The 12,859-nt window shown below is 44.3% G+C and overlaps 1 protein-coding gene across 1 annotated transcript in view; it reads left to right on the forward strand.

Annotated features, from left to right (window-relative positions):
• Positions 1 to 1,778: 1,778 nt before the first annotated feature.
• The window catches only part of LOC140913865 (cytosolic phospholipase A2 epsilon), a 63,070-nt gene continuing 51,989 nt past the window's right edge, over positions 1,779 to 12,859 (forward strand). The window contains exons 1-3 of the mRNA XM_073350676.1: positions 1,779 to 1,889; positions 2,289 to 2,375; positions 9,526 to 9,595. Coding sequence (XP_073206777.1) covers positions 1,779 to 1,889; positions 2,289 to 2,375; positions 9,526 to 9,595 — 268 coding nt within the window. The remainder of the gene's footprint in view (positions 1,890 to 2,288; positions 2,376 to 9,525; positions 9,596 to 12,859) is intronic.

Raw genomic sequence — 12,859 nt, forward strand, 5'->3', positions numbered from 1 at the left:
GAGGATGCCGAGCTTCCTACAGCTGGGAGAGGTTTCTGGAGCTGGGTATGACACAGCCCCAGCCACTCCTTGACGCTCCTCCTCTCCTGCCTCCAGCCCAGCTGGGACTAGCAGCTGATCCCGGCTCAGGGTAGGAGCCACTGACTGGGGGGTCCCCCATCCCCCTGGTGATTTACCTCTCTGCCAGCTGCTCCAAGTGCCTGAAATGTTGTACCTGCACAGCTAAGGAGTGGTGTGTGACTGCTCTTGTAGCATCCCTTTGCTTCCCTGTCAGAAAGTCATTTTTCTGTGGGAAAGCAAAGAAATCTCTGGGGGACATTAATTCTGCGCATGCGCAGTGGCGCAGAATTCCCCCAGGAGTAGCTGGTGTGTCACGTTACACTGAGTGCAAAAATATATACATAGTCCTGGGCCTCACAGCATGGACACCTGAATTCCACTGGACCAGGGCTGGCACTATATTTTGCCGCCTCCAAAAGTTGTTCAGGGGAGTACTCAGCCAGAGTAGTGTTCGTAGTGAAGCCGATACAAGGGAGCTGCCCTTTAAAGGCTGAAACCTGAGGCTCTATAGTGGCCAGCCATGCAGGAGCTGTACTGGAGTGATAGCTCCAGCTTTTGGTTATTGGTGTACGCAAATGTGTGAGTGCATAGGGTGCCCTTAAAGACACAGAACTCTGTGCCCCTGAAAATCACACAGCTGCAGCTCACAGCTCGTGAGGGGTTGTGTGACTAAATCACAATCACAGGTGCCCATAAAATTTGGTGTCCTAGAAGGACACCTGTGTGGCATATTCCTAATGCTGCACCAACCCCTGCCCAGCAGCAGCTCCTCCTTCCCTCGCCATTAAAGAAGTTCGGGAATTGAAGATAGGGAAACTAGGGAAGGACTTGGGCTGTGGGGTGACCTTCAGGGTTGAAGCAGAGGTGGAATCCAGACTCAAAGGGAATCTTGGGGACAACCACAGCTAAGGGGGGACCTTGTAATGAAACAGCCTCAGAGGAGACATATTCATAGGGAGGGTCTTGGGAGGACAAGCTTTTGGGGGACCTTGGAGGGGACACAAACTCAGAGAAGGGCCTTAAAGGGAGACTTGGAGAGGGAAATTCAGGGGGACATAGGGTTGGAAGGAGCCTTGGAGAGATGGAGGTATTTTTGGAGGGAGAGGAAAGAGAAATTGGAAATTTGGAAGGCGTGAGGGAGGGGGAATGTTTGAGGAGAGAGAAGTGTGTTCAGGCTTATTGATGGTGGAATTGTAGGAGGTAAATTATAATGGCAGGAGGCAAGGGGATGTCTGTGGTACTATGAAGGAGGTCTGTGTCTCCCTCAGCTTTGGTGACAGTTATTCCACTGTGCTCCTTGACCCCCAGCAGGTGATCTGGGAGGGGGTGGAGCCAAGCTGGCTGGACATTGGGCAGGGGACAAGTATCAGGCCTTCTCTTAATGGCTGTAGCAACTTGCTCCCACTCTCTGTCCTCATTGCAACAGGAGAGCAAAAGTGGGATTTGAATCTCAAAGGAGTGGCACACTGCTTCCCACTGCTCCCTGTATGGGCAGTGCCTAAAAACACAAAGTATGTGCCCCTTTGGCCTCTGCATATCCTGTTCCTCCATCACTTCAGTTGCAAAAGAATATCCCGCTCTTGCAACAGACTTGCTCTTATTGTGAGGAAAGTGGGCGGGGATTCTTTCTGTTAAGAGAATCACAGATGGGTAGGGCTCTGTGTCAATATGTATACAGCACCTACTCAGCAACCCCGGCTGTTTTCAAGTCTGCACATATGTTTCAGGAGTCACTGCCAGCTGTGGAACCTAGTACTCAAGTACCATTGATAGTGCCTGACTTGAATGTAGCAGAGACCACAATGGAATCACCTGCTGGCTTCCATGAGGTAAGAAAAAATAAATAAAACCAAATAAGATTTGCTGAGACCCTGATTCAGAACTGCACAACCGAGTGCATGGAGTTTCAGTCCTGCCTTATCAGGCAGGGTTGCTGTTCCTCTGACATCTGCAATTGTGAGGAGTTAGCACTCTTACCATATTTTATAGAAATGGTTGACACTTCCGTATTTTTTTTTCACTTTTTTTCCCACTTTTACTCACAGCCTTGTCAATAAAAACAAAAAGGAAGTACAGACTAACCTGTGCCATACTGGGAGTGAATAAGCAGCAGCTCCACACTTTGAAGTCAAAATATGATGCTACAATTATGAATTTATATTGTGAAATTGGAAAAATGTTTTCAAATATTACCACTTGCCCATTCTTGCTTCTTTTCCCCCTCTCAGGACTTAAACAGCAAAACAGACCCACTGGGAAATGTAGGAACTAAATGGATGAAGCAGCAAGCAGTACAGTGGGATGCTGACTATAAGGTACCATAAAATAGACAACATTTTGGGGAGAATAAATAAGTTTATGGATCTTTTTGAGGGCGAGTGGGGGCAGGAGTTTTGGGATGAATTTACTAATTATCAAAGTGTTGAATATTTAGTGATATTAGGTTCCAGGTTGAAATTTCCTTATGTTAATCATCTGAATCCAGAGCTTAATTTGTGCCAGGGCTTACCAGGGCTGAGTCCTGGCACCTCTAGTCTTGGCAATTCATCACCCTGACACATCTGGGCTTGCTGAACCAGTTATGAATGTAAAAAAATTGTTTGAGCCCTGGCACCTAATTGCTTGAGCTCCAGCATCTCTTTCATTATAAATTAACACTATCTGAATCCAATCATTCTTTTGTGCTATATTTCTCTCTGTATGGTTTGTAACAGGCAACATATATTAATTTCATAGCTTCATTACTCCTGAGGGCATTCTGTGACAAAAAAATTAAAATTCTGCACCAAAATATTTAAAATTCTGCAATATTTTGTAAATTTTATTTGTCAAATAAATGTGGAGGCTCCAACATCGCATTGGGGAGCACAGGCCACTGGCTGCACAGAGGTGGGAGATCACTCTGCAGCTCCCCACCGGGACATGGACTCAGTGGTGAGATTGCACCCAACTCTGACACAGTGGAAGGACTGGTCCGGCCCCAGAAACACCCCAGGGCCCTGCCCCTCCATGTCAGGTGCACCAGGTGTGGGCAGCAGGTTCAACCCAGCAAGATCCAAGTGTGGAAGGGCTTAGTGTGGGGGGATCCAGATATGGGCTGAGAGGGTTCTGTGTGGCACAACCTGGGTGTTGGTGGCTCAGTGGGGGATCCATGTGGTGGGGGGGATCTGGATGCAGAGGGGCTTGTTGGGGGGTTCTGGGTGCAATGATAATGGGACTCTGCAGGGGGGATCCAGGTGAAAGTGGTTGGGGCTCATCGGGGGAAGGGTCTGGGTGAGGGGGGGGATAGAGCTCAGCATGGGGGTCTGGGTGTGGGGGGTTCAGTGGAGGGGTCCAGATGCTGGGAGAGTGTGGGGTGGAGCTCAATGGAGTGGAGATCTGGGTGTGGGTGGCTCATCGGGGTGGTCCAGGTGCAGGAGGAGTGGGGCTTGGCAGGGGGAGTTCTGGGTATGGGGAGTGAGGCTCAGTGGGAGGATCTGGTTTTGAAGGGGTCTGGATGCATGGGGGTTAATCAGATGGGGAGCAGCTCCCTGAGCAGTTGAGGAGTGATGGGTGCAGGAAGTGGGGGAGGGGGTAGTTAGTACAGCTTCCTGCAGCCTGGGGAGAAATGTGGGGATGAGTCTGACCCAGCCCTGGATGCCGTGCAGGGGAAGAGGAAGTCCTGTCTTTCCCAGCCCAGCCGGGACTAGCAGCTGAGCCCGGCGCAGGGTAGGAGCCACCAGCTAGGTCTTCCCCAGTCCCATCCCCTGCCCCAAAGTGATTTACCTCTCTGCCAGCATCCCTGGGAAGGGAAAACATACTGCTGGGGAGGGTCGTATGACCACTCTTGTGGCTTCCCTTTGCTTCCCTGTCAGAAAGCCATTTTTCTGTGGTGAAGCAAAGAAATCTGCAGGGGACTTGAATTCTGCACATACGCAGTGGCACAGAATTCCCCCAGGAGTAACTATCATAGCAGTGGGTCTGATTCTTGGTTCACTTGTATCATTTTTACACCAGCATATCTGCACTAACTTTAATCGAGTAACTCCTCATTTATACCAAAGTGAAAGGAGAATGTGGCCCAGTATCTCACATTCATAACATTATTGTTTGAAGTCCTTTGTATTTTTAACGATAAACCCCAACTTCCAAAACAAATGTTCCTTCAAGCTCTGCTGGAAGAAAGTCATCACAATAAAAGGCTTCTGAGGGAAGAAAGTGGTGATGCCTGCAGGATTGCTTGGAAATCAGTTATAGATGTAATTTGTGTTTATTACACATTAGGAATATCAATGCAAATATTTCTGTCCATTGCTGGATTGCTTACTGCTGGCTATGCATTATATACAGCTGTTGCCTCAAAGCAAAACTGGATGGATTTAAATGAAAAGCTATCTCAAGTTCACTAATGGTGTCTATAATAGAATGTGACTCAGGAATATGACTTATGGGAAATGTGGGGAAATTGGCCTCTTTTCTGTACAAGAAAAGTTTAAGTTCCACAGAAATCCATAGGGTATAAAATATTTGTTCATATAATTTCAAAAATTGTCCAAAACTATGTAAATCACTATCAGTAGAGGTACTCTGGCAACTTCAATGGAGGGAACTTCTCATTTTAAAAGTCTAACTGAAAGCAGACAAATGGTGACAAGTTACCTGTTGGGTCTGCAAGTTGATGTAAGTGGGAACATAACATAATTTGCACTGATCTGGCATTCAGTGGGTGTGTATCTTGCATGCTGGCTCTTAAAAAGGGGATGTAATATAGCTGGAAGAGCAACTAACAAGGAATGTAAAACCTGGTCTTACAACAGTTTTTGTACTGCTTTAACTGTATCTGTTTTGAAATGTCCTTTTGTTTTGCAACAGACACAATTAAAGTGGTACAACCCCCTAGTGTGGATGCGGATTCAGGGATACAAAGATGCTTAGAATAGTATAGCTTAAGCTTCTGAACAGATACAGTTAAACCAGTAGGAAAACTGTGTGTATTCAGTACAAGGCTCCTCCCCATCACTTCAACTCTCTGCTCTTCTTCTCACAGCCTCATCTAAATGTAGCAACTTAAGTAATGCTCAGAATTGCCACCCCCAAGCATTTAGCAATCATGAGATTTTTTTTTAAAGTAATACCCTCCCCCCCACCCCCCAAATGTATTTGCCTCTGGCTTTTGAACCGTTTGAATTCACATTTTCAAGTTTTTTCTGCCACCATAAGAGCTAGAAACTTTTTTTTTAAATGAAAGCAGCGAGTCTTATATAGTCACATAACTCCAGAAGCTGAGGCTTTAGGATAAACACCAAATATGGTGAGGCTTGAGGTAAAATTGCAGGAGTTGGCAGCACTGAATTCTTGAATTGAAATTCTGAAGTCCCAGTGTTAACACTGGTATGAAACAAGGTCAAACATGTTCAATTTTCCATAGTAAACTATGAAGGACGATTGGTTAAGGCACAGGCTTGTGAGATGGGAGATCTGGATTCTATTCCCTGTCTCTGCCTCAGACTTCCTGTGTGACCTTGGGCAAGTCATTTTATGTCTGTGTGACTCAGCTGTCCATCTGTAATATGATGAAAATGCTTACCTGACAGAGGTATAGGGAAGCTTCCTGTGTTAATAACAATATTTAGCCCAAGGCATAAGCCAAGTAAAATGGTGCAAAGCTCATCTAACTGCAGAGCATAATACAATGAAAGGCTTATCTATATGCACAAATGTTTGCCTGATTTCTGGGTATGGTTGAGGTGGTCAATTACTGCCTGTTGTAGCACGATAGTGATTGTATTCATTTTAGGAAAGCATGCCCAGGTCTGTGGCATTGGATATATAGGAAGTGTGACCATTTACAGAAGAAATCCCACTTGTCTTTTCTGTCTAATACATTATCAGAAAGTTTTAGCCCTGATCTACACTAGGACTTTAGGTCAAATTTAGCAGTGTTAAATCGATGTAAACCTGCACCCGTCCACACGATGAAGCCCTTTATTTCGACTTAAAGGGCTCTTAAAATCGATTTCCTTACTCCACCCCTGACACGTGGATTAGCGCTTAAATCAGCCTTGCTGGGTCAAATTTGGGGTACTGTGGACGCAATTCGACGGTATTGGCCTCCGGGAGCTATCCCAGAGTGCTCCATTGTGACTGCTCTGGACAGCACTCTCAACTCAGATGCACGATTGTTTGCCGTTGCTCTGACGCAGGGAGGGGCGACTGACGACACTGCTTACAGGGTTGGCTTACAGGGAGTTAAAATCAACAAAGGGGGTGGCTTTACATCAAGGAGTATTTCAGGCAGGACTTCACGGAGGGTTCCAATAAGAAATGGTGCACCTAAGTTATTGTTCTTATTGGAACAAGGAGGTTAGTCTGGCCTCTGATTGATACATGGCTAGATTTACCTCGCTGCACCTTCTCTGTGAGTGACTGCAGTGTGACCTAGAGGAATGAGTCCCCTAGACGGGGAGCGGGGCAGGGGGGTGGTTTGCAAATGAGTACAAAACAAATCTGGTCTATTTCTTGTTTTGACCCACTCCATCTATCTTTTACATCTTTGGCTGGCAGCAGACGCTGCAGAAGGACTGCATGCCATCTACATCTCATGGCTGCTTGGCAGAAGATGGTACAATAGGACTGCTAGCCATCCTCATCTCTTGCCTGCCTGGCAGAAGATGATGCAATAGGACTGCTAGCAATCCGTATCACCTGCCTGCTCACCATAAGGTGGTTCAATAGGACTGACTGCAGGACTAAAGAGAATGGCCTGATCAAGTCACTCCAAATTTAGTCACTGCGCCCATGTCTGCCCAGGCGCTCCTGATCGACCTCACAGAGATGACCAGGAGCACCTCGGACATGACGATGACGGCTACCAGTCCTATTGCACCGTCTGCTGCCACAAGGCAATGGGTTGCTGCTGCTGTGTAGCAATGCAATACCGCGTCTGCCAGCACCCAGGAGACATACGGTGACAGTGAGCTGAGCGGGCTCCATGCTTGCCGTGGTATGGCGTCTGCACAGGTAACTCAGGAAAAAAGGCGCGAAACGATTGTCTGCCCTTGCTTTCACGGAGGGAGGGAGGGAACGGGGGCCTGACGATATGTACCCAGAACCACCCGCAACAATGTTTTAGCCCCATCAGGCATTGGGATCTCAACCCAGAATTCCAATGGGCAGCGGAGACTGCGGGAACTGTGGGATAGCTACCCACAGTGCAACACTCCGGAAGTCGACGCTAGCCTCGGTACTGTGGAAGCACTCCGCCAAGTTAATGCACTTAATGCACTTAGAGCATTTTCTGTGGGGGGGGGACACACTCAAATATATAAAACCGATTTCTAAAAAACCGACTTCTATAAATTCGACCTAATTTTGTAGTGTAGACATACCCTTATTGAGTCATGTGAAATCCCATTAGGGCTGTGAAATGGGCATTAACTGAGGTTCTCTTTGTCTTTCTTTAGAACTCTTGAGTAGCTATTTTTGCCTTCTTGTATGTTTGCCACTAACACTAGGAAACACACTGAAGCAGTTGAAAATGGTTGTTTCTATCTAAGCTGAGGCCAGCTCATAATTATTACAAAGGGCTCCTTCCATTTGGGGGGTGGGGGTTAGTGGGGGTTTTTTGTGGGGGGGGGTTATTTGTTTGTTTAAGGCTTTATTTAAAGGGAATGTTAACCTCCAGTGGGGTAAAAGTCCTAGGAGCATGAAGGAACTGCTATTTCCATTAATAGTGCAAATGGCTAGGGTTCCTGGTTTCAGGAGATGCTATTTTGTTCATGGCCTTTGCTAGGGTAACTTTAATGTCAGCCATTTTGCTGGTAGGACTGGACCATATGCAGCATTTTGGAATGAAAGAGCAAGATCTCTCTGAATTGCCCTCCCCTATAAAGAGTAAATCTCATTTTCTCTTGTCTTGGAGACTGGCTTGTTAAAGGACTACCAGCCCCCTTCAAAGTGATTCCTATATCTTGGAGTAGGATGAATAGGGAAGATCACTGCGTATCTCTCCCTCCTTTGAAGAAGTACAAGGAGGGAGATGGAGAGGCTTCCTCGGGGGGAGGGATAGCTCAGGGGGGGAGGGATAGCTCTGTGGTTTGAGCATTGGCCTGCTAAACCCAGGGTTGTGAGTTCAATCCTTGAGGGAGCCATTTAGGGATCTGGGGCAAAAATTGGGGATTGGTCCTGCTTTGAGCAGGGGGTTGGACTAGATGAACTCCTGAGGTCCCTTCCAACCCTGATATTCTATGATTCTATGACTTGGGCTCGTGCTATGGTGCTAAAAACAGCTATGTAGACATTCAGGCTCCGGCTGGAGCTCAGGCTCTGAAGCCTAGGGAGAGGGATGAGCTTCAGAGCCTGAGCTCCGACTGAGAGGCAACATCTACACAGGTGTTTTCAGTGCCATAGAGCAAGCCCATGAGCCTGTATCTGTTGACCTTGGCTCTGAGACTCAGTGCTGTGGGCTGTGTAGACTGCAAGGCTTTGGCTTTGAGATTTTCCCTTTCTGATGGGTTATTGGCAGAAAGCAGGAGAGGTTGAGGTTCCAGACTGAATCTGGGTGCTGTGGAAACACAAGCCAGGAAGACTTTTTAGAACGACATTTTTCGGACTTACTCAAGGCCCCACACAGTCATAGAGAAAGCCCAGACCACACAGAGGGAAAAGCACCATCATCCAGTCTACACTAGGACTTCCACAAGTGCTAGGGTGAAGAATTCCTTACCATGCTGAGAGTAAAGGAGGCCTAAGTGGCAGGCCTACACTACAAAGAGATTTGCTATGATTAGTTGCCACTCACCTAATACAGGAGAGAAACTAACCATGTGGTCTGTATTGGTGGCCACTAGTTCTTACAAAATTAAAATTCTACCTTTTGAAATAAACAAACCAAAGTTTCTCTAATTTTTTCTCCTTTCATCAAAAAACTGCATAAAAAGTAGAAGCCTCTAAATGGGCCTTGAATTTGATTCTAAAACACCACAGGATTTTTTTAAACCATCACACAAAACCAAAGAGAATATTCCTGATTTTGTTTAATCGCGATCTCATGCTGGGATGTTTTAGGTACGAGAGACAATTTCAATCCAGAAACTGTCTTAGATTATTAATATATGAAAATTGTATTGTTCGCTAATTAAGGTTCCTCATCTGTTGGTTATTTCTTTCCTATGCCTTTCTTCTCTGCTCTACATCTTGCCTGGGCAGCTGAAGAGTTTGGGGTCCAATAGGAGTGATTTTTGTGAAATGGGGGATGGAGTTTCGGTAGGGAAAGTTCCATCTATTACTGAGTTATGTTAAGGGTGGAGTTTTCTGGGATTTTTTTTTTTTTGTTGAGTGGGTCTTATTTTTGACCAATTTGTTATTTTAAATAGGCTCCATGAGTAGCCGTCGGGCTCCTTTTAATGCATTGTTATAAATTACAATAAATAAAAACATTCCATATGATGTTCACACATGTATTTTATGTATCATTTTTCTACCAAGGAAGCATCGCTTTGCTACTTGCTCACCGTAAGAATCATACGAATGAGAAATCTTCCTCAGGAAGACTTTTGTGAGTACCTTTACTGTTCCTTTGGGGCTCCTCATAGTTCTAGAATTACTGAGAATACAGATGAGCAACAAGGGCAATTCATTCGTGAGGTAACTTAATTCCAAAGATGAATCTGACTTCAATTAAATCAGCAGAATGAGTAAAGCAGCAATGAATTTGGCCATATGTGTGTTGTGAAATGGACCCATGCACCCAAATTATTTCCAGAGAATATTATCTAGGGTCCAGTTCCATGAGGACAAATAACTGTATTGTTATCCAAATACAGTAGAAGTGCAGTTTATCACAGATACTTGGAGTAGTGAAGAGTGTCTGGGCTATCATGAGTGTTCAGAATATTGTCAAACTATAATCAGACAATCAAATTATTATCATTATTAATTATTATTATTATTATTATTATTTATTTGTATTGTAGTAGCGGCTGTCATGGAGCCAGGATCCCATTGTGCTATAGCTGTGGGACTGTGGCTTTTTGGGCTTCTAGTAAAGTGTTATTAAACAATTCCCAATTATCATTCACATTTTCCTCATTAACTTCCTCCTCACAGCTGATCTGGCTCATAATTGTTCTCAGATTTGTGGAAATTGGCCCTTTGAAAACCCCAAGTATATATATAATTGGTCTGGACTTTATTCCTTTTCCACATTATAAATGTGATCAAGTCATGATCACTTGTACCTAAGCTTCCATTAATTTTTATTTCTGTGATCAATTCCTATTTATCTGTCAAGATGAGGTCTAATATAAAATTCCCCTGTCTCAGATGCAACACTTTTTGAGTTAGGAAAATGTCATCTATATAATATTTAGAAATTCCTAGGATGTTTTAGTACTGGCAGCATGAGAGATCTCCAGCATGTGTCTCTCAGATTGAAGTCCCCCATGATCATGCAGCTTTTTTCCCTACACATTATAAATAGATGTATAAGTAGTCAGTCATCCTGTTCCCTAGTGTGATTTGGTGACAGGTCTGTAGCAGACCCCAACTAATACCCTATCTTCTGCTTGTTATGTGTTAGAACATTGATCCATAAACACTCAAGATACTTTTTTCTGAGTTATCAGTTATTTGGAAACAGGTAGTGCCATTTTGACAGAGTGCATTCTCGCTCCCCTTTTGCCCACTTGATCTTTCCTGAATAGGTTATAACCATTGATTTTAACATTCCAGTAGTGTGACTCATCCCACCAGGTTTCAGTAATACCAACTAGACTGAATTTATGCTCATAAATCAGCAATTCCAATTCCTCTTGTTTGTTAGCCGGCTCCTAATATTGCTGTTTAGGCAATTAAAGAATTTCTTCTCTTCTGTCCTTAGGTTCCTTGATTAATTTTGTTCTAAATCAGTGCTCATATCTTCCCTTTTTTACCCTCCCCTATTATTATTATTAGTTTAACGCCCTCCTGATATTCTAGCCAGTCTGTCCTTGAGGAGATAGGTTTCCCTTCTACTAAGGTGGACACCATCCAAACTATACAACCTCCCGTAGAAGGTGTACCAATGTTCCACAAAAACAAACCCCTCCACCATACATCACTTAGTCAGCAATTTACTTCCAGAATCTTCTGCCTTCTGTCTTCCTTTACTTGTGAGACAGGAATGATTTCGGAGAAGATTGCTTGGAATCAACTGCCTAGGAGCCAGGAACCACTTCAATCATTCACTCATAATAATCAAGAGTTCTCTTGGAACTTTTGTCCCAGATAGTTCTATATACCACAGAACTGATTCTCCTGAGAGGGTTTACATACAAACCAGTTCCTTGGAAAGTATATAAGACCTAGCAAGTCAACTGATGTCTCGATGCCTCAGTTCCTCCTCTGTAAATTGTGGATAATAATACTTCCTTTTTCATGTCTATTTAGAATGTAAGCTCTTACATGTGTTTGTACAGTGCCAGGCCTAAGGGGGCCTTGATATCAATTAGGGTCTCTAGATGCTACTGTAAGACAGTTTCTAATAATCACAAGATATGGCCAGAGGAAGTGACACAAATATGTGCTGAAAAAGAACCTTGCCCTTGTGACTGAGCTGTCCACAAGCAGGAACCTACAGCAGCAAGCAGATTAGTTTGGTGATTGCCCAAGTAATACCTGGTTCAAAAGGATTTTTAATGAGACCAGTTAGACAAGAATTAAAAATGAGGCCGAATGACTTAGTGGTGTGAATAATTGATTGTAATCAAGGACACATCTGAGGTCTAGTCCCAGCTTAACTGCTGACTCACTCTGTAGCCAAGGGCTACATCTATCTCTGTTTCAGATTCTATCTGAAAAATTAGAATAATATTTAAATACATACTTCTTAGAGGTGCTGAGGATTAATTTGTTTATGCTGTACAAAGATTGAAATATGTTCAGTGTGGTGTAAATGTTAACTATTTTAATTATTTTGAGAAGAGTTTTTTACATGCAGATAAAGTACAAATAACAGGCATTATCAGCAAATGCTACTGTGTTTCCATACTGACATTTGGAACACCATGTTCCATGACTAGGAGCCCTAGTCATGGTCCAGGATCCCATTGTGCCAGGAGCTGTACAAACACAGAGCTCACAATCTAAGTATAAGACAAGAGACAACAGATGGATACAGACAGCCAGGGAAGCACAAGAAAGCAATAAGAAAATATTAATCAGCATAATCGGCAGTGATCTCTGCACACCAGCTGCCCAACCATTGTTAAGTTTTTGTAGGCATCAATGTAAGGAGAGTTTTGAGGAGTGATTTGAAAGTTGATAATGAGGTTGCCTTGAAGATGTTTACAGGGAGCACCTCCCAAGTGTTAGGGGCTACTTGGGAGAAAGCATAAAGGTGCTTGTTTGAAAATTTAACAAGTTGGCAATGGAAGCTGGCATCATGGGTTGATGGGAGGTGAGCATTGACAACATGAGTAGATGAGAGGTGGGATGGGGATTGACAATGAAGGGCCTTGAAAGTGAAGACAAAGCAACTTTTACTTTTGATACGACAGAGAAGGTGGATCCAGTGAAGGGATTCAAAAAGCGGAATGACACGGTCAAAGCATCGGGCTAAGAAAATTACTTTGGAGTGGCATTCTGAACGGATATGAGTGGGACAAGACTGCATTTGTCAAGGCCAGAGAGAAAGGCATAGCACTAGAGTGGAAGGACTGGAACCTGGGTTTCTGACATCTCTGTTGGAATAACAGAGACTTGGTGGGATAACTCACATGACTGGAGTACTGTCATGGATGGATATAAACTGTTCAGGAAGGACAGGTAGGGCAGAAAAGGT

The sequence above is a fragment of the Lepidochelys kempii genome, chromosome 6 (genome assembly GCF_965140285.1).
Source record: "Lepidochelys kempii isolate rLepKem1 chromosome 6, rLepKem1.hap1, whole genome shotgun sequence".
NCBI classification, from domain to species: Eukaryota; Metazoa; Chordata; order Testudines; family Cheloniidae; genus Lepidochelys; species Lepidochelys kempii.